The sequence below is a fragment of the Rhagoletis pomonella genome, unplaced genomic scaffold (assembly GCF_013731165.1).
Source record: "Rhagoletis pomonella isolate Grant_MI unplaced genomic scaffold, Rhpom_1.0 Rhpom_scaffold_00007, whole genome shotgun sequence".
In the NCBI taxonomy this organism is placed as follows: Eukaryota; Metazoa; Arthropoda; class Insecta; order Diptera; family Tephritidae; genus Rhagoletis; species Rhagoletis pomonella.
Genome location: NW_023458561.1, coordinates 39,582,055 through 39,605,602, shown reverse-complemented (window position 1 = coordinate 39,605,602; position 23,548 = coordinate 39,582,055). Strand labels below are relative to the sequence as shown.

At 32.3% G+C, this 23,548-nt stretch overlaps 1 protein-coding gene across 1 annotated transcript in view; it reads left to right on the top strand.

Annotated features, from left to right (window-relative positions):
- Window positions 1–23,548, top strand: part of LOC118743819 — a gene marked incomplete at its 5' end in the record, with an annotated part of 68,272 nt that overhangs the window by 41,989 nt on the left and 2,735 nt on the right. Inside the window, 7 exon segments of the mRNA XM_036476582.1 lie at window positions 9,076–9,207; window positions 9,598–9,921; window positions 9,997–10,185; window positions 12,749–12,886; window positions 15,590–15,772; window positions 19,302–19,433; window positions 23,328–23,484. Coding sequence (XP_036332475.1) covers window positions 9,076–9,207; window positions 9,598–9,921; window positions 9,997–10,185; window positions 12,749–12,886; window positions 15,590–15,772; window positions 19,302–19,433; window positions 23,328–23,484 — 1,255 coding nt within the window.

The following is a 23,548-nucleotide window of genomic DNA, read 5'->3' as shown; positions in this document are numbered from 1 at the left end:
ATACTTCATTTAATTTGAAAAAAAATGTAGCGAAAAAATTACACTAGTACATAAGCAAAAATTGGCATAAACGATGTACCAAAAAACACCGCATCTCTGAAAACCTATTACACCTAACTAGGAGTTACAAAAAAATATTAATAGAGTGGCGGAAAATTCTAACGAAAAGTAAATTAAAACAAAAAAAAAACATTAAACACAAAGCTAGAAAAAAAATTGCATAAAAAAATTAAGTAAAAAACAAAAATTTTCCAAAACAAATACGAAAATTGGCAAGAAAAAACTACTTTTCACTATTACTTCAATTTAATTTAATTTAAATACAATTTTATAAAATATTTAATTTTTTTGGACAAAAAAAACAAATTACGGAAAAACGACACCTAAATATAGGGAAATTTGCATGAAGGATAAGCCGCTAACACTGCTCCTAGAAACATCATTCCTGGCAAGAAGTTGAAAAAATGAATAAAAAAAATGCGTATAAGAATAAACGCAAACATTAGTGGAAAAAATTTGGTTAAAGAATATTTTGCATAAAAAACAGCATATACAATATTGAAAGAAACACCAAAGATTCATAGAAAACTAAATAGTATAAAAAAAAAAATTCATATAAAATTGGAAGAAAGGCCAAATTTTTCACAGAAAACTAAATTTCATCTAAAATAATTAAAAAAAAAAATTACAAAAAATTGTTTCATGAAAAGTATAAAGTAAAAATTGACGTAAAAAGCGCACCAAAATGCAAACAAACATATAAAAATGTGTTTACCTAAAGCAAAACTTTTTTATTATCTTATATAAAAACATTTTCTTCAAGTTGGCAAAAGCTTAGCTATTGCAACTTCGCAGCTAAATTTAAAATTAAAGTAAACATTTTCAATGTAATTTTAAATCAATTAAGATTTTAAATAATTCTTTGTGTTTCAATCTATAATAAGTAAAATTTAGTAAACGAATTTCAATTCAACACAAAAAAAAATAAATTTAAAACTACTTAAAAAATTAAATTTTTTTTTGTAAAATAAAATTGAATTAGGATAATCTAAAAATCTAATTTTGATATTTTCGACCAATTTTTCAATAAAATTTTCTTTTTAAGTTTCTATTGATTTAAGGTAAAGTCAGACTTCGGTAACAGAAAATTATTAAATTTTTTTTCACTTAAAAAGCAGGTAAAAATGGCAAAATTTAAATTTTTCGTGCAGAAAACACTAAATAAAGGAAAAAATGTTAAATTTGGCCACTCATACACATTAATCAAAGAATTTTCATTTTTTTTAAATATGTATTTACAAATAATGACATACCCGTTTTCGGATTGAGTGTGTGTACGAATTTCCCTAAAACTCTCAACTAAATTTGGTTTATTGTGACAAAAAGCTGTATATATCACCTAAAGATGCTTCCGGCTGTTATAGCTATCTCTTTAAAACCTCAATTCTGTCACACATAGTGAATACCACCACCAAAACTCTTTCTTTTCCTTAGCAATCAAGCAACCGAAAACAGGATAAAAATGTGCGCCCACAAATAAAAGGAATAAGAAAAAAATTTTAGCCTCTTTTAAGCTTGAGACATCGCTAGCAAGAGCTTTCTTTGAAGAAAAAGGTGCGAAAATCGCAATTTCTCATATGCATGTACATATATCAAAATACAGTTTGTATAGAACAAAAAAAAAAAAAATCAAAGAAAATACTGCCTTGAAACCTCACATGCAATTGCATTATCGGCCAATTTAACTATGTAATTGAGGTTATGTGATTATAACCTTAATATCGAAATTTCATAAATAAACTCATTTAAAGAAATGCTCCAAAATTTGCCAACATCAAAGTTGTCTAAAAGATGAACAATCAGTAGCAAACAACAACACATCAATGAAAACCGCAACCTCTCAATACAACAACAATTATTGCAAATGTTCCACTACTTTGCAGAGATTGTTCGTTCAACAGACAACTCAAAAACTCTTCAAACCTTAAATCTAAAACCTAAAACTTTGTTCAACCCTTCATGCTTACTTAGTTCAAAATAATAGCGTGTTCACAACGAACTTAAAAGTGTGCGAATTTTCTACAATTCAATTATATGTGTGTTGTAAATTTTCCACACCTAGGACTTCGCTATGAACACCACTATTGTAACTTTGAGTTCTATTAGCTTTAGTTGCCTGTTTTTTTTATTATAAATATATTTTGTGAATACTTTCCCGTTATTTTCCGTTACTTTTTTGTATTATGCTCAACTAGTCCTCACATTTGTCCACCCATATGTATGTGTATTTATCTCTAACCTTTATGACTCCTCATCGTGCCCGAGAAAATGTTAGGGGTATTCACATGAATTTATAAAAGTCAAACCATCATAAAAATATTATAAAAAGTATGACATTATGCAAATTTATCTCGTTTTCATACCTTGTGAATACTTTTATCAATTAAATATTTTTTGCTGAATCATTTAAAATACTCGCATAATAAAATTCAAATATAATGTTAAACTTTGTTCAAAATAAAAGCAATTTGCAATTATAGAAGAAGAAGAAACAAACCCAAAACAAAGTAAAAGCCAAAAATATTTTATCGATACTCGTTGTCAGTTAACTATTTAAATTTTTATACCGTTTTACTAAAAAACGCAACTATTTACAAACTATTATTGTAAAAGAAAAAATTTATATATTTTTATGTACTACTTATAAAAAAAAATATGTAATTACTTAATTTACAACTACAACACAATACTTTTGTAACTGTACTTAACACTTTTGATACTATACATATACACATTTTGTGCCTTTTTGTGTACACTTTACAATGTAGGGGACTTGATTTTTATTTTATTTTTTATTTTTTCTACATACTATTTAGCATGTATTTACAATACAAAAAGAAAGTTAACTACTTTTGCTGTAAAAAATTTAATTTATTTATAATTTAATAAAAAAAAACAACAACATTTTAAGAAAATTTGTAACAATGCAATATGAAATGCTGGTATACACCCGTTACATTTATGTAGATATTTTTTTTTTGGTAAACCGTTAAGCGAAAATGCCATATTTCGTTTTTCGTTGCGGAAAAAAATTATATTTGTTTTGTGTAAAAAAGCAGCCAAATGCAACAAATTAACTGTAATGCTCGGAATAAAAGATTGTCAACGGTAGTTTTCAAGGCGACTACTGTTAGTTTTTTTGTAAATTTTTTTTATTGTTGTGCCGGTATTCAAAATACCGTTAAACTCGCATTATACCCATAACGCATACACACATAGTTATGTTGGTATGTGTAGACGCGTTGTTATGTTTTACAAAGTTTAAGCACTTGTTATAAACATATTTTTCTTAATTAATTTTAGTTATGAGTAAAAACAAAAACAAAATAATAACTAATGTATAATTTTTCTAAAAAAATTTAAATAATAAAATTGTTATATTTTATAATACAATGTTGAACAATAGCGAAAATTTTTAAAGGCTGTTATAAACGCCAAACAATTTCACATGTCAAAATGTAAATTAATTTTACGCAATTTAATTAGTTAACTTGTAAACAAAACTGAGATTTGTAGAACATTAATAAACAGATTTATAAAAAAAAAAATTCAACCACAAACGCATTCAACCGAAATTTTGTTATGGTATATTTTCACTTCAACACTGATTACATAATTCTTCCCCTGCATGTAATTCATGCTTAGATTACACTGTGCGACACTCCTAAATACACTCCTAATGGCAAGTCATTTAATTGTTTTTGCTGGCTATTGTCGAGTAAAATAAGAATCGGAATACGAAATTTGCCAAACACGCCCAAAATCTTGACTCTCCGTTAAGAAACCGGGTTTCCGTACTTTTGTGCACTTAAAAGTTTGCAACTTCATTCATTATAAAAAAAAATTGCGGAAAGCAATTACATAAAATAAAAATCTTTGCATGTATTGGGAAAAAATCTCTGTACGAAGACTTTCGACAATCAAATTTTAACAGAAGAAAAGTTTAAAAAACAACAGGTTCTGTGACAAATTTTTGCATGTGCTAAATGCTGTTCTTAAAAAAAAAATCAAGTTACTAATGAAGGAAAGTGAGGTATAAATACAGAAGTAATGAGTGGTCAAATGAAAATACGCAAAGATTTTTTGTATGAAAGAAGAGTTACTCATACGCCACGTACACCTGAGTAATCGGCTCTTATGCTACTATACTTGTTCATTTAAATATTTTTGCTTTCTTTCAGAAAAATATTGGTCCATTTTTAGCCATCGTTGGTAAAAATGGTAGAAAATATAATATAGCTAAAATGTTAGTACATCTACCAATAAAATGGTAAAGCCCGTGCACTGCTCTGTACCCAATTGTCAAGTGTCAAAAAAAGTAAGAAGCCATTTGGAATATTTTTTTTTTTATTCAAGACAGTCGAAAATCAAGAACTACAGAAATAACTTTTACCCTGTTGAATATGCCTTGCTGTTAAATACATCCATACAATATAATACAGTAATATATATCTAGTTTCAACATTAAAACATCCAGTTTTCCTACCAGAAGTTTTGAACCACTATCATAATTCTTATGCTTGTTCGAATTTTGTCAGAGAGTTTTCTTGCCCAGCACTGCATTTTACCTATTATTATTAAATAATTGAATTACTTGCAATTGATTCCTTACGAACAACCTTACCAAAAAATATGTTTACATCAAAGCTTTCCCAAACAATATTGCTTTAATATCAAACCTATGAAATACTAAATTTAATTGCATCAACACTATCAAATAGGGCATGTACCCGTTCCACTTTCCTTTCTTCAAGAGCGGAGCATATGCCCTTAGTTGTAGATCGCAGAGAAGCTTCATATCTTGTTCCATAAAACAGAATATATATTACCAATGGCGACCGTGTATTTCCCATGTACGGCAATATATATATATATATATGTATGTATCAGCGTTTATATCTTGTTACTTATTGCCAACCATGAACAGTCTCTTTGCCACTTTGAAAGCCATATTTGCATTCGAAAGAAAGCGTGTTGTTGATACTCGTTAATATCATAGGAATAACAGATTTTCTGGTAAACTAAAAACAGAGACTGTTCTCTCTTGGATCATTTACGACTGCATACGTTTTAGACAATTATTAATCATGTTTTCTTTTTGGTTTAAATATTTCTAACGCTGAATTATATTTACATATCAAGACATCACAGTGTCCTCACACAAAAATTTGTTTTGAAATCGCTTAGATATGTATGTATATGTATGTACATATCGGAGCCTGAGTGGAAGTTCGACCTATCGCGGCAACTGACTGAAAAATTACCCTAGCTCAGAATTTGGCTGAAGAACGCGCTATCTCAGCAGACGATTCACAAACGCCCTATCTCAGCACATTTTCAATATATTTGCATTTGAGGTAGGGCGTTTTTGAACGGAATTCTAAGATATGACGTTATTCAACCAAATTCTGAGCTGGGGTGTTTTTCAATAAAATTCTGAAATAGGGAGTTCTTGAAAAGTTTTCTGAGATAGGGCGATTTCGAATTGACCCGCCAAGATAGGTCGATCTACCACTCAGGTGTCGATGAGTACTTGTGTATTGCCATTCAAAATGAGAGCAGGTCGGCAATAACAGATTGCCTGTGGAGATGTGCGGTAAGAATAGCCTGACTCGCAAATTATGCAAGGCAACCATCCGCAATTATTACTAGTGATGATCGATATTTCACTACCGGTGATTTTATCACTATGATTTAAAAATCGCTACTACTACTTCTAGGCCACAATATCAGTGATTGGTGATTTTTCTACTCGCATGATTTTTCGCTTTGTGAATGAAAATCACATCTGGCAATAGCTAGTCGACAAAAGTTGCGAATGGAGATTATTCTCTGTCATGGTAGAAATGGTGATTTTAAAATATTTAATTAATCATTGTGATATGCTCGTATGTATATTGCGTTTTTTTCATAACCGTTCCACGGTTGTTTTGAATGGACATTTTCAAGTACGCAGTTTAATTTGCTTGATCGCGTTATTTGTGTTTCATTTTTTATTGCAAAATTTTTATCAACGAATAAAGATGGCTGCAAATATTAATACAACACGAAATGGCTGAAATCCTTGCGGGTAGGGAATTATCCCTACATGTACCAACATTTGAAGAATAATCACACAGCGAAACAAAATCAAGAAAATTGTACCTATGTACATTTTACGAACCGAAGTAGAAGCATGTCATGCATGTTTGTATGCGAATTAATTCCAGATACCAACGTTTTAATTCTAACTTTAGCATAAGTTCGGGCGAAACCGAACTTTATATGCCCGGCGTGGGTATCAAATATCTCGATTGCAAAATTTTTCGATAATATGCTGAATTAGAGTTAATGAAATAATTGAACCAAGTTTGGAAGAAATTTACCGAGATACACTTTGTAGCCATAAAGTGGGCGAGCTCACGCCCATTTTCCAAACATTTCGTAATAATACTATTTCTTACCAAAATTCGACTTTACATACTAATCTTCAACAATTTGGATCCAATATTTACTGAAATATCGTAGTTTTTGCATTTTTCGAAAATACCGTTATATGTTAGTGTTTGGCCGAGCTTCTCCTCCAACTTGTGGCCTTGATATTGTCACACAAAGCGGAGGGACCTACAGTTTTACGCCGACTCCGAACGGCGATTGTATTTTTATGAGAAGCTGTTTTTCATGGCAGAAATACACTCGGCGGTTTGCCATTGCCTGCCGAGGGACGACCGCTGTTAAGAAAAACCTTTTTATAAATTTCTTGCGATGTTGCTTTGACCAGGGCTTGAACCCAGGTGCTGGTGAGTGAAAGCGCGCACTGCTTACCACTACACCACAGCGGCCGACAATTCCATTAGAACTATTAAAAAAAATTTTATTGCTACTAAAAAATTTGTTTATGCAGTGCCTACAGAATGTAAACAAAATAATTTATTACGAAAACTTATATTTCTGAACATGTGTTGCAAATTTATGAGATACAAATGATTGTGCATCTGTATGTATTTAAATAGTCGTAAGACTAAAAATATTTCAAATATAAAATTCTTAAATAATATTTTTTTTTTTAATGCTTCAGCATATTTTTCCCATTCCTCACTAATAAATACCTATGCCAAATGTGCTCGTAAGAGAATTTTCTTCCACAGACACTTGTGTTTCGTTACGTCAGCAGTTGCCATGATAAGAAAATTCACAGTTTCCAGCATAGTGAAAAAATTAAATTTCATTTAAATTGAAATAAACAGCGACAGTTTTTTGAAACTTTGCCAAATTTTTAGATGAACTAAACAAACTATTTTTGAATATCTTATTGTATGTATACTGCCAGTTGCTGATTTTCTCTGGAAACATGATATGTTCCGAGTTGCGGTCATTGATGAATATACATACGTATATAGTATTGGGGTAATATTTTTTTATTTTCGAATAAATAAATTTGTCATAAAAATACATATTGAAATTTATAAATTTACAGGTGAATGGTATCTTCAAACAAAAAAAAAAATAAAAAAAATTTTATATTTTATTAAAAAATATTTTTTTATTAAAAGCCACAATCTCTACGGGCGTTATATACTGCGTTAGATAAATTCCGCAGACCTAAGTTTCGTCATGTTGTATACGATTTTTATTCTCACGATTTTGGAGAAAAAATTTACAGCAGTTATCAATGTTCTGGGGTAGTATTTTGTTATTTTCAAGTCAAATTTTTACCATAAAAACTAAAAACATCTTCTTTAATAATAAGGATTATATTAGCGAATTTATTTTAATGTTAATATAATCTGCAAAAAAAAAAATTTAAATTTTATTTTTATTAAAAAATTGTTTTTTATAATACAAACCAAAATCTCAACGAATCGTTATATACTACTATTCTAGGGTAATATTTTGTAATTTTAAAAATTTTTTGTCAAAAAAATTAAAATTAATTCGATATTATCGAAATTTATAATTTTTAAAGTTACTATATCTTCAAAAAAAAAAATACATTTTATATTTTTTTAAAAAATAGTTTTGGTAATAAAAACCAATATCTCTACGGACGCTATATAGACGCTGGGTAAGAAAAACTTCGCAGATCTAAGTTTCGTTATGTTATGATTTTTATTCTGTCGATTTTGAAAAAAAAAATATTTATAGAAATTATCGATTTTCTTAGGGCAATATTTTGTTATTTTCAATAAATTTTTTATCATAAAAACTAAAAACCTTGCCTTTAATGGTTTTGATTATATTAGCGTATATATTTTAATGTTAATGTCTCCAAAAAACCCCAAAAATTTTAAATTTTATTTTTATTAAAAAATATTTTTTATGATAAAAACCAAAGTCTACGAATCGTTATACACTGGGTAAGAAAAATTCCGCAGATCTAATTTTCGTAATGCTACGATTTTTATTCTGCCTATATTTTGAACAAAAAAAAACTCTTAGAAGTTATCGATATTCTTTGGGTAGTATTTTGTTACTTTCAAATCAGTTTTGTTTTATCATAAAAATTAAAAACATTTTTAATAGTATATATTTATTATACTCGCCTGCCTTCGATTTGCCGCGCAATTGGAATATCTTTCCAAAGTGAGTCTTATTAAGAGAGCACTGCTTGAAACAATTTATTTAGCCGCGCTCCGCACTTTGCCCACTGGGTTATTCATTATAAAACTCTTTCCTTAATAAAAAGCAGTTACTAGTTCATGCACTAAATTAGCCCATAGATTAAAAAATTATAATTTCGAATCACTGGTATTTAAAAGCGCTTTACTGTGAGACGACTAAATTGGTTAGACCTTTCAATAAAGATTCACACGATTTTTAATTTTCTGACAGAAAGGAGATTTTTTAAACCATTCCCTGAACATACAAACAGCGTCATGTAATCCTTTATTCTATATTTTTTAACGAATGAAAAGCTCTTTAGACTTGATCAACACTGCAACAAACAGGTAATAAATATCTATCCATTTTTATTTCTATAATCGCTTGGGATTATAACTAACATGATTTTATAACTCTTTATTCCAATCGCCATAGGTAATATTGAGAATCCACAAATTGTCTTTAAATGGATATTGGAACAGAAGGCCGATGAAAGTATACAGCTGATAGATCGGGACACACTGAACGAATACATAAACACCAAAGATTTTCTGGCTGTAATTTTTTGTAAGTAAAATCTAGCCAATAACAACAACAAAGTAAGCCAGTGTGACAATTTTAATTTTTTTTTTTGCGGTAATAACAACATCAACAACAGCTGTAAGATAGAACAAAGCGTGTTTAGAGCTCATTAGCGATTTCAGTTAAGCTAGTTAGCTCGCTCACTAAAAACTGTAACTGCTTGATAATTATGAAAAAAATAAATAAAAAATATTTATGTATGTAGTAACACCTACTTAGCAGTGCTTAAACTTAAATAGATGTCGAGTTCCATGTACATTAGATTTCATACATTTCTATGCATATGCGATTTAGTTTCCTATTTCTTACTTTTTTACCAACCGAATTTAAATGCGACTTCATATTTCTTTGTTCCTGTTCCTTACTTCCTTGCAGACAAAGAAGACGATCCAGATGCGCCACGCGTCTTGCGTCACATCGAACTGATCGATGATGAAGCGCTGGAATATGGCATACACATAGTCAAAATGAATGACAAGTTGATGGCTAAGAAATATGGCTACCGCAATCCACCTGGCATAACATATTTCCGCAAGGGCAAATACATTAACTACGATGGCGATATTGATGATGAGGAAGAGGTGCTGGATTGGCTTACAAGTCCGGCGAATATGGAAATGACCGATCACATTGAGAAAGTGAATCGTAAAATGTTCGATAAAATACGCAAAGCTTCCGACTACTTGGCTGTGATTTTCTGTAAGCGCCAATGGGTTTTTGCTATTTATTTTATTTTATTTTTGCAAGAGCAAGCATAAATTTTCCAAATTGTAGATAGTGACGAATGCAAGCAGTGTCCTCGTGTGCTTGCCGAAGTGGAGCATATCGACGATGAAGCGGATAAGGCGGGTATCGATTTTGTTAAGATCGATGACAAGCAAATGGCAAAAGAGTTTGGCGTTTTTGCGCTACCTGCAATTGTGTTCTTTAAGCCAACATCGAAGGAACCAGTTATCTACGCCGGTAAGTAATGCAATGTAAAAAAAAACCTTTTCTTCGGGTATTTTTTATTTTTTTTTATATTAAGCGGACCATTTAAAGAAGTTGACTCCTATCAAGTGGTAATATTCGCCTTTCTGCGCCCTTACGAAAAGCTTAGTTCTGCGTCTTACTAGACATTTTTTCTAGCTTCTGCCTAATCTCAGCTTCAACAGGATCCAAGTTGATCAACTGATTAGTACAAATCTTTCTGAGTTAGAACCAATTTTGGCCAGTTCATCTTTAAATTTTGGAAAAGTCATATAGTAGCGTACCCATATACTTTTATTATGCATATCATATCTAGTATTGTTTAACATTTCCGAAGTAGTTGTCATGCGGTCATAACGGTTTCAAGACCCGAATGGTAATCTTAATTAGAATATACAGGGCACCCTATTTCAGGCAACACCCTTTGAACGGGTGGGAACTACCGCTACTACATAACTTTGGCGTTTAAGTGTTTATTAAGAAAGACATCACTGCGCTAAATACTTGCAGAGCGGTTATAGATTAAAAAAAAACCGTATGTGAATACGGTTGCAAGATCCATATTATTCTAGTAGCTGCGCTAAATATGACTACATCCTGGGCTAGAAATAAGAACACTGGAAGTGTTGCTCAACATTATAACTTTTTGTTTAAATTTTACTTAAATTTAATTTTTAGAAAGTTATATTTTTCTTTTTTTAATTAAACTTTCTTTCAGTTTTAGATTTAATTGTTTGAAACAATTGTTTGACTTCATTTAATGGTAAAAACTTAATTAATTGATTTTTTTTATAACATTTTTTCCTTTTTTAACTTCATTTTCATTTTTCAAATTAATCAGTGATTAGCTTTCTAAATGTAAATAAAGTCGGCAGCATTTTTTAATGTAATGACAAATTTGGTTTTATTCGAGCATTTTCGGCCGTGTTTCACCATAAAAAAATCAGTTTCCTATACTCCTCATTATCCATTTGTTTTCGGTGTAATTCGGAAAAATAAATGACAAAAAGCAAATAAAAGTGTCCATTAAAGCCGTTTTTCGTGTACTTAACTGCGATCAATTTCAATATCTTGGCTGATTTGTAAGCTCGAGCTCGAGTTCTACGCAGGAAATTGCTTCTGAAACGACCTATAGCTGCGCAGCAACAGATACTTTCAAATCTGTATTCATAATTATCATGATCTTAATTTCTTTGGATTACATGTCAAATCGCAAGCCTACTGGATTCATGGCACTTATTGCATAAAACTGACCACAAGCCATTTAAAAATAAATAATATTGTAAATATTGACCTCGAAATTAAATTATCAATTCAATAAATACGTATGTAGTTCTTGAGTTCCACCTTTAAGCTAAGAAACTGTGTACCAATTTTTGAAAACATTATATGTGTAAGGAGAGCAGACTTTTTCGATAATACAAAGGAGCTTTAAAAAGTACTTCCCAAAATTTTAATGTAATTTAAACTTTCGTAACTCCTAAACAAATGGATATTTTAAGTATATATTAAATATTGCCACATTCTTATGATTTCAGATGCAAGAAGAATAACTATACGAATGTTGTATTCTAGCGAGTTTCAGCGGTATTTAAAAAGTACTATGATGAGCCAAAATGTATTGTAACAGTTCGCGTTTTGGACCATATGATCATTTTCTTTAATTTATAGAGTTAGAAACAATCAGCACTAATCGGAATATATATTTATAATAAAAGCCTATAACGAAGGAGCAATTACATTATAAAAAAAAAAATAATAACAAGTTATGGTTCCGGTATTTCGGGCCCCTTAAGTAGCTCGGGTCCGGGGGTTTCACCTCTTTCCCCCCTCCCTCTCGGCGGGCCTTGAAGTAGGCCATCACTGAGACAGGATATCGAAAATAATTATTTTCTTAGCCACCTGATACGCCGTATTGCACGCCATGCGACAATAAAGCTCGTAATGTCTAAAAATCTAACGTATTTCAACGTTTACGGTTGCTGTGCCCTAACTATCCCTCACATATCACTGAACCCTGTTTTATAGGTCTTCACGGTGGTATAACTGATTTCCAATCCCAATGATTTTTACCGAAATTGCAAGGATGAGAAAGAAGTGGAGAGTGTTGAACACTATCTCTGCACAGTCCTAATCTAGCTGAAGTGCGGCCATATCTTTAAATGCTTAGCAACTTGTTAAATGGTTTTTAAAAGGCGTAATTTCTAAACTACTGGTTGGGGGGTTGCCACCTGTTTAAATGATGAAACATGGGTGTCGGATTTAATTTAATATTTTTAAGAGGGTTGCCACCTGTTCAAAAAAATCAAATTCAACTTACGTTAAGCGAATTATATAATGAAAAAATTGTATCACAGAATAAGTGTCGGACGAATTTAAGAATATTTTTGTTGGAAAATATTTTGAAGAGGGTTAAAACAAATTTAATGTGGAAAACTTTTATGTTTTTGACTGAATCTGAATATGTGAATTTTAACGAAACACCTACTGTTTATGCAAAAATTAAACGCACTATCTATATTCGGGTACATAAATCTTTTTCTGCTCTAAATTTCAGGTGATCTTTATGAAGAAGAACAAATTCTTGCTTGGTTACTAACGCAAAAGGACCCAAGCGGGGATGTTATCGAAGATCTTGAAGGCGAGAGACTGGTTCAATTGATCGAAGAGTCTGGTTCGATTGCGGTATATTTTTGTAAGTAAACAACGTATTATAAAATAGTGTATGTACTGCTTTTAAAAGCAATATGCTGCAATCGGTTTGGTGACATTAATGTGCAATGTTGCAAGAATTATGAAAGTTTTTTGAGAAAGCGTATAGTTTTACAGGAATATGAGGCGTTTTGAAGCCCAGAATTTATAAATGCTTCGGAACTTTATGCTTTAAAGAAAATTTCCAGCGCTTGCTAAAAACTTTTGTAGTCCTTAATTATATTCGAAAGTTATTTTCAAATTGGTAGAATTCCCATATAAATTATTCGAACAGTTAAGAAAAGTAAGGCAAACATGAGTTAATAGGTTTTTCATGTTAAATAAATTAATGCGTATATGTATTCACTACTTTTCAATCAATGAACTTAGTCCAGAGGCCTCTAGGCAACTTGCCGCATTCAATGTTACACTTTTGCGCAAAAAGGTTGCAGCTTTAAAATATAACCGATGATATAACTGAGTAGTCAATTTAAGAATTTATAATTTTAACATTAATTTTATAGCTAAAAGATTTGTAATTAACCATTTATTTGAAACTAATTATTCTGATCTCTTCAAGTAGTTGCAGTTCATTGGCGACAAAGAACTTCTCGTCTGTAACTAACCATAGACTAAGACAATAATTCTTCTTATTCTTATTTACTTTTTATATTTAATTGTGTTTTCAAATCTCAATTCTTTTCAATTGCCACTTAATTAAAAACATAAAAACAAACAACAAACAATAATGTTGTTTAACGAAATCAACTTTTAATTCTACACCTTCAATTCTGCACAAAAACAACCTCTTCCAACCAAAACCAAAAAAATAAAAATAAAAATTAATTGTTTGTGTCCACGAATCCAAAAAAAAAAAAAAAACGAAAAAATATCAAACCTTCACTGCACATAGGGAATAAGACACAGTGCGACATTTGTACTTCGAAGGCAGCGCGCAAGGCACGTCTGAAGAAGGAGCGCGAAGCGCAGCAACAGGACGGCGGTGCCGGAGCAGCGGCATCATTTGGCGCTGAAGGAGAAGCTGCTGTGGCCGAAGCAGAAGCGGCTGCGGCGGCGGCAACTGAGTCCACAAAAACATCCTTCTCAGCTGGCGGTAAACACGACGATGGTAGTGACAAAGAGTAGCATAGCAAAGATAATAGAGTTAGACCCACCCCATAAACCCTCAACTTTGTTCAAAAAAAAATATCGTTTTTGAATACCCTTAATTTTTGTAAATGAGTTAAACGGTTTTATAGATTTAAGTTTTGAATTCACAAACCTACTACTTAAAGTTTGGACATACATATATGTACGGTGAGCATATTTATGAGAGCCGAATACGGGACAAAAAATAATTTAGCAAATTTGTTCCAAAACAGCTTACAGATCTTAAAGCCATCTTCAAAGATCCTTGATGTATTAGTAAACAGTATCCTTATAGTAACATAACGAATTTATAGGATAATTTTCTCGAGATTTTTACCCCGTAAAAGTTGCTAAAAAAATTCATTAAATTTTAGTATAATGAAGTGCAATGTTTATTTGCTAAGGCATACCAACAATTTTTGACAATTTTTTTTTTGTTGACGGTGTTACGCATTTTTTTTCATACAAAATAAGTATGTTCGACCATTTTTAACCGACTTCCGAAAAAGGAGGAGGTTATCAGTTCGTCGGAATACTTTGTTTTTATGTATGTTACCGCATAACTTTGGATCAAGTGAACCGATTTCGAAAATGGGAGCGACGAACTGATAACCTCCTCCTTTTTTGTAAGTCGGTTAATAAATAATAAACATTAAATAAACTAACTAAAAATAGTCAAAACTTACTAAAATGTCGAGTCATAATTTCTATTTTAGTCACTGTATGTATTCCTCGATTAGAATCAAAGGAAAAATTAGTATCATTTATTTACCAACATCACTTAAAACTCGTTCATAGACATGTCATTTTAATGAGCTGTTAAGGCGTCGAAACACCGAATACGGGACAAACACAAGACATTAAAAGAAATACAGAACATTTGACGTCCCGTATAAAATAAATAAATTACCAGGACAATGGGTTAAAAAAGAGGACTGTCCCGTATAATAGAGGACAGATGGTCACCGTACATATATGCCACCCTAAAAAGCAACAAAAAAAGAACCAAAAACCAACAGCAGTACACTACAGATGCCCTACAACCGACAGCATTTCCAACATTTTCCGCCTACAACCAAATAAAAAATTTGTGTCTCCACTTAAATGCGAACTTGAGTTCTATGAAGTGCTGAAGTGGATATTCACTTAAAATTGTAACAGTCACGAAAGTCTCGAAACTTTGACTAAACCTGTGAAAAAGTATCGCATGTAGAATATTTTTCTAAAGCTGTGTGCCTAAGAAATTTGAAATTTTTCTGGTATATATTCTTTTTTTCACTTCAACGCTTCATACAGCGCAAATTGATCGCCCAATTGATTATCTCCAAAGTATATTTTTGATGGAGATTTTTCGCACCAAAAAAAAAAGAAAAAAACTCTTCTCGTAGAAACGGATCTTTTTTACCTTTGTTTGAAACCAGTCGTTCTTTGTGTTAACTTTCTTGCTTTTTCTAACATTTCAGTGACCTACTATCCGCTTTTTTAACTTGTTTGCATGCACACTTTTGGATTCCAATATTTTTCGTATTTATTCACACACATCTCTTCTTTATATTAGATGCCGACGGTTGTGAGCAGTGCACCAAAGTGCTTGAAGAACTGGAGAACATTGACGACGATTGTGATAAGCATGGCATAACGTTCGTAAAGACTCGTGATTTTTCGGTTGCCGATGGTTATGGGGTACATGAGTATCCAGCGCTCGTCTATTTCGAAGGCGGTATTCCGAATGTTTTTGAAGGTACATAATAGAATTTCACTTACATACATGTACATATGTATATGAGGCATTCTTCGTCAACTGAAGACCCACTCTCTCCGAAATTGATTCAGGTAAAAAAATCGGTAATATTGCCGAAAATTTAGTAAAAGTGTTTACTTTTCAACATGATTCATCATGCTTTTAAGTGATGGGTGACATTTTTGACAAACGCTAATTTTTCAAAAATTATTAAATTCACTTGAAATTTATTACCTAGGGGTCTTTGGGGTCGCTAGTAAGAATATGATCATGAATTCTAAGATTTCAAAATGACAGATCGAACATCGTAAATAATTGTTTGATAATGTATCACCCTCTCTCCAAAATTCGTTTGGATTTCGAACGTATTTAGAGAGTTCTAATGTATCGCAGTCATGCTTTTTGACAGAGTCTTTTAACTAAAAGCAGCTTTTTTGTGTTCGAAAGCGTCCGGCTATCGGTATTCTTCAAAAACTAAACGTAGTGCTCAATCTTTGAGAAGATGTGAATGTTGATCTCCTCTCAAAAAGCAAAGTTAACGATTCCCCCAGGGGTGCTCAAAGCAGCTCCCCCTTTATCGATAATTTTTTTATTCCATGGACAGTAATTTCCACTTTCTTAACAACATCTTAAATGTGGGCCGTTTATAGGGTATACAATCATCTAGCTCTACTTGAAGACACCGACAATAATTGGACTAGAGCGGTGGTCTGCGAATTATCTGTGAGTTCGGCACTCATCGGCAGCGTTGCCAGGTTGACGTTTTTAACGTCATTTGGACGTTTTTTGTGTAAAAAATTACGTTTTTTAACTTTCAAGTAAAAAAAGCAAAAGCATCAAAAAAAGCTGTACAGCATAAAATGTCTGAAAAAAGTAGGCGAATTTTTTAAAACTTCATTGAAAATGTACTGAATGCAAAAAAAATTAAATATTAGGTCCATTCAATAACTTTTCCACTAAGTACTTGCAGCGAGAGCGTAAAAGAAAAATAGAGAGTAAAATTGAGAGCAAGAGAAAATTTTCAGAAAAAGTTGTTGAACGCAAAACTAGTAAAAACTTGCAACTTAAGCCATTTTCACACTTTCTGACGGTTAAGTTTTGGCGCGCAATTTTCTTTTTAATTGGGAATAGTTCCCATCGTCATAAAAGTAAAAAAATGTATACGGTTAAGTTTTGGCGCGCAATTTTCTTTTTAATTGGGAATAGTTCCCATAGTCATAAAAGTAAAAAAATATACAATAGATTTAAATAATTTATCCATGTTTTCATTTCACTAATTATGTTTCATCAAATCATCCTCTTAAACAGTTTGCTCACATTTGAATTTGAAACATAACCTTACTTTTGGACTCCTGCAAATTCCTGCTAGCTAGCTTCGCTCCCTCTTGCAAATATTTTGGGCTATTGAATGCATTTCCAGTAAAAACTTGCAAGTACTAGTAACAATTCGTAACAATTTTTTGATATTGAATGGACCTATTGCTATGCTCCTTCTTAGCAGAACGTAATTTAGCATTTTCGAAAACCGAGCCCCTAACCAAATTTCTACAAGAAAAAAAAAATATTAAAAATCGACGCGATTATTTAGCCCCCTTAAACTTGCACATTATTGCCCTGAAATTTAATAGGCTAAAAAATCTGAATATAAAGTTGAATATCTAGCTGAAAATTTGCAGATTGTTTATAATTTTTGCACAGTTTTTGTGGATTTATATTTTGTTTGTTAATGAGCTTGGCTTTTATGGAAAAACAATAAACATTAAATAAACGAAATAGAAACAGCCAAAATCGATCAAAATGTTGATGACTTAATCAACTGATCACAAGTGTATGTATAAAATGATTTTTATATAAACGATCTCATACCAGTTTACAATGAATTTTAAATGTGCTCTGTCGAAATGATATTTTAATACACATATCTTACGTACATATCGAACCCTAACCGCCAAAATAACGTAAGCGAGATTTATTTCAAAATTTTATATTATTTTATTTTATAGGAATATTTCTGCATCAAAAAGAAAATTTTGAAAAAAGTATCGCTTACGTTATTTTGGCGGTTAGGGCTCGACATGTACCTTTGTATACAATAAAAGTTTAAATAAGAACACTTTTTTGTACATTCATTTGAAAAAGACGTTTTTGGGTAGGAAATGACGTTTTTTCAGACCAAGAGGGACGTTTTCTCATGCCGAAGACATTTTCGCATCAAACCTCAAAGACAAGTAGTACAAGAAAGGGAGTTGAAGGGTAGTGTCCTCTGCTCCCTAATTTTTAATTTCTATTTACTGCAGTTCCAGAGGGTGTTTCCTTGATCACATTCGACGTTGACGTTGATCTTAGTGCCAAGAATTGACATTGATGAAGAATGTTTCTATCAGACTTTACGAGCTGCGTCATTACATATGGGCTCCATATATCACCCCATTTACATTCTCAGAGTTAAAGCTCAATGCAGAGCCTTAAATCGTTGACGGCCAGCTCTTAGGCCAAAGGCGAACATTTTAGAAAACAATAAACATTCATACCGACCTGTCTGAAGTTGTTCTGAGCCACCGCCGAAGTCTATCGTAACACTTAGGAATTTCAAATTCCGTCTGTATACCAATGAGACCTTCGTACTCCCAATTAATAATGTATTATAATGCCGAAGGAGCTGTTTCGCAAGGGTTTCTGAATGGCCCCAGCAAACACTTGCTTGAAGCTAAGTCGCATATCAGACGTCTTCGCATGGATCTTAGTGACCAGTATTATCAACGTTTACCTTATCCGCGATAGCAAATTTCTTTCTTATGGGCCATCAAAATATTCATGTTAATTCTTAGTCCTGTGAATACCATCAACAAATTAAACAGACCACCTATCGTTCCGACAATAGTCGCGTCTACGTAACTGGAACAACTTAGATCTACATATTTTGGCCAAGGACTGTCACTCCAGATAATTCCCAAAAAGCTCTTAGGGGATTTCGTTTTTTACAGTGATACAATAAAGACAACCACCTGTCGTGGACAAAGATCTTGGGTTACCTCGGCAGACGTATGATTACTCTAGCTCAACTGCTTTTTGGATACTATAATAGATTAAGCTCTTAATAATTCAAAACCGCACTCAACATATCCGACGTATGTTCAATATGCGAAGAACCCCTGCACAATGCTATACACCCCTTCACATGCCCATTCAAAGAAACTCCTTCTTGCTTTGGTCAAACCCATGGAAACAACTGTTTTCCTTAGCCCATCATTAGATGAACTTGATGTAAAATAAGAATGGGTTCATTGATCCAGGCAGAGTTACTGATCTATTTTCTATATGTAGAAAGGGTTTGCTACAACAACAAAAACATTATAACTACCATACAACAAGAGTTTTCGTTCCTAAATACTATACAACAAATCACCCGCACCTGTTCGTAACTATCAAGCTTAAAACATAGAACGTTATTGTGTGTAGATCATTGGCTAAAGAACTTATCGGGAGGCAATTGTAATATATATATTTTGTAAATATTTAACTTCCTTAGGTGAATTGAACGAAGAGGAGGAAGTCTTACAATGGCTGATCACGCAAAAGACTGAGGATCGTATTGAGTTAATCACTCGTCAGATGCTGGAAACCATGGTTGAGGAAACACAATATTTGGCTGTTTACTTCTGTAAGTCTTTATGAAATAGCTAGTAAAATCTTTGTTCTCAAAAAATTGTTGTTTTCTTTTTTATTATTATTTTTTTTTGTTTATGGGATTCTAATAATTTTACTTTACATATATTGTATATTTTTTTTTTGATCATGAACTACCAAACTATCCCACACCAACAACACTGCCAATCCAATAATTTGCATTCATACAAATGAAATGAAAAACAATAAATAAATATATAAATCAAATAAACGACTACACAATCCAATCCACCATAAATGTACCACAAATACCAAAAAAAAAAAACAAAAACCAAAAACAAAAATCCCCAGTACCTTCCGATCGCAATGGAAAACAACCTGCTTACTGCCGCATTTTTTGTTCACCCGCCTCTTTAAATGGAAGCATGAACAACAACACGAAACACGCATCCCAGCAATTCATAAAGAATTACATTTCACGCAAAAGAAAACGTATCCAAAATCAAGGTATTCAAAACTAAAAAAAAATCAAAAAATTCAACATAACCTACAATACTTGTACATAATCAATTAATAAACGTACATAAACTCACGCATAGCTATCACGTACTAAAGAACGAATTCAAACGAAAAATATATACATATGCAAAACTTAACTGACTTGCACCCTGTATTGTTTTAAAGATGTTGCTACTTATTGCATTTGCGAAACTAATTAGCTGCTACTCGTTAGTTTTGTTTCGATACGAGTAAATAATAAAAACAATTTATATAATCGGCTTTTTATGAATTGCACACGCGGGCCGATGTTTTGAGAGTCAATATTGTCTCTCTTGCTGTAACTAAGCCGACAAATTTTCCATACAGTATTTTTCCAAACTAAATATCAGAAAGGAAGTAATCTCAAACATTTTTATGTTCTGCAATCCAAAACCGAATAGTTATTGCATTAAGAAAAAAATTCCGTCAATACTTGCTGCCCTCAGGGCGAAATATGAAGCCGGAATTAGACTTAAAAATGAAACGGCTCTCGAAAAAGTATTTCTATTTACCCCCGAAATCTAAATTTTTACTTCTCACCCGACTAAAGAACAATTGGGTACCCTAAAATTAGTTTGTAATTTAGTTCAAATATCTAAAAGAAAGCAAAATAGTTCACCCCTAGCTTGTATTGCTATGCTTGTTGCTAGGAATGCAACGATCTTTTGCGTTTCGAAGAACACGCCCTAACCATTTATACTTGATAAATAAATGCTTAGAAGATCGTACTCTGAACATTCGTTCCAAATGCAGTCTGTTGTCTCGTCGATCTCCAAGACACAGCCAATATTCTATCACAGGGGACAAACTAATCCGACGCATGAGAGAACGAAGTCGATTGGTCGATTAGATAATCAGCGAAACGGTTAGGTTAGATTAGATAAGAAGAGCTTGTATGGAGAGTACCATACTTAAGCCGAAGGACATATGTAGTTGCCAATTATTACATATTACTCTCTGTGGAGAAAAAGTCGTTTACAAAAAGAAAATGAAGAAGAATCATGGCATTGACCGGCTGAGGCACTTTCCATCTCAAATAAAATTTAAGGGGAATCCTCTCTTATATCTACGCCAGACTCGTGAAGAAGCGTGACATAGACTTATTCGCAAAGGCTACGGTAAATTGATCACTTTTCATCATACTTTTTATTCCTGTACGGTTGTATAGGCGATTACAGGAAATATCGTGTCGCGTTGTCAACACTGTGTCATATTAACTTGACTCTTTGCTGGAGTCCCTGTCATAGCAATATCGAAAGAAACGAGGGTCCCGGCATTTCCGTACAATCCCCCATTTCACTCCAATGTTTTATATTGGTTTCGAAACCCTTAGCTATTGGCAGAGGTAGTGGATTTCCGGTTGGAAACGTGGCATTCAGCTGAAAATCTCTGAGTACAGACTGCCTCTGGTTCTTTTCTCCATCCGTGTATCATCAATGCAGATTAATATACCATCACCTGCTACGGAAAGACCTACATCGCATTAATCTCTGGCCGGTAATCGCATAGATACTCTTAAATTGGTGAAACAAAATGGCATAATGCAGCGGTGCTAGCTTCGAAGTTAACTTTAATATTTTTTTTTCAATAACACGGTTTCTTACTATTTCACCCAATATTGCCACGGGTACACAGATATTTGGTTACCAAATGTGGGCTTGCCTAAAGGCTGGTCTTCCCTAGGGCAAACTAAATGGCATTTGTCATCAAATAAGTGCGGTTAGTCGTTTTTTAACTGATTGATATAAGAATATGTCTCCAGTCGTGTACATGTGCTGCTAAATTGGCTATCTGTCCATTTATGGACCAGGAAATGGAGATAAAGTTGTATCAAAATATGTTGACAAAATTGGTTGTCCAAATATGACATAGGAAAACCAGCCTTAAGCTTTGGGCGCGAGCCTCTGCATTTTTGCATTTATATTCTTGTCTACACATTTGGAGCGCTTTACATAGATCCAGTTGCAGATTCACTCAAAATAATTATTATTGTGAAGCCCATATATTTAAGCTGGAACTTTTGAGAAACCGAAATCTGTAATATCAATAAACATCGTCCGACACGATTTTTCACCCATGAAAAAACCAAACATTTTCGCAAATTAGAGACATAACCAAACCACCCGTACTTCGCCGTTTTTCTACATCAAGTCATTTACTGTTTTTAAGGGGAAAAACCACCCTAAACAACCCCTTTGCTGAATTGGTCAAAAGAATATTACCTTGTGATTTTTCCAACTTCATTAGACTTCGTATCGAAGAGTTTTTGAGGTCGGTGATTACAAATCTGCAGTCAGTTCCTAACAATGGCGGATGGATGTTTTTTTTTTAATTATCAGATTTGTATGATATTTGACATCTCAAAAATTGAAAATGTCGGATCAAATAAAGATGATTAATCATGACATAGTACTTCTTACAGGAATTATGTAGAGAAGATCTTCCTCTACAATTTACTAGTATTTTTTATCTTTTTGATTAATGCATATGATTTGACGGCGTCAGAGTTTGAATCGACGGATGTATACCCTAATAATTATCTGGAGTTCATTTGCATTAGTTGGACGTCTTAATAACTTTTGGAGAACTTTAAAATGGGACAAAAATATTCAATGGTTTGAAATGTTTATGTATGTGACTCCGAAGTAGCCTAAATTAGTGAAAACTTTAGCTCCAAGCTTTTAAGACGGGAACAATTAAAAGTAAATGTCAGTAGTTTACCTTCCATTTCTTATATTTAGTTTGGAAATGAATACCTTAATTTTTGGCGTTTTCTTTTTCTTTCACATTCTTGTAACTCAAATTGCTAACTTTTTATGCTTTCTGACTATTACTAAAAATAACTAATGGAAGTAATGGTCGAAACTAAAAATTATTTTTAATAAATAGCTGAAAATGAAATGAAACAGTCGTCACCGAATAATCAATAATATTGTTTAATCAAATAACGAATATTGAGTTTGGAATTTACATTGCTGAAATATTGAAATGCATAAATTACTAATAAGAAAATTTGATCAATATCTAATTATTCACTAAGCTTAACTAAATTATTTGTAAAAAAAAAACATGTAGTTATACGCGGAAATATTTCTGTGGCATTTTGATAAAGCAACTTGGCTCGAGTTAGGCCATTTTCTTTTTATTTGGGTTACCAAATAATATTTCAACGATTAACTAATAGGAGCTTATATATATGTAAATATAAAATTTTTGAAGGGAAACTCTTTCTTTTTTATTCCAAAGCCAAACTTTCTAAAGTCACTTAAGTTGTTCTATTAAAATGCAACAGATTTATGTACATATGTATTTACTTACTTCCAGAGACATGGAACTTTTCAATTTATTCTTTTAACAATCTGTATGTATTTATGTTTTCTCTATTTAGACAAAATCAACTGTAACATTTGTGACCAAATTCTTGAGGGCCTGGAACTGATCGATGATGAATGTGATGTCTTTGGCATTCATATGGTCAAAATACAGGATCCACAATTGGCGAAACGTTATTCGATCAAGACATTCCCAGCCCTTGTGTATTTCCGGTAAAGTAAATAACAGAAATTTACAATATAACCCGATTAATTCGTCACCAGAAATTACAATTTT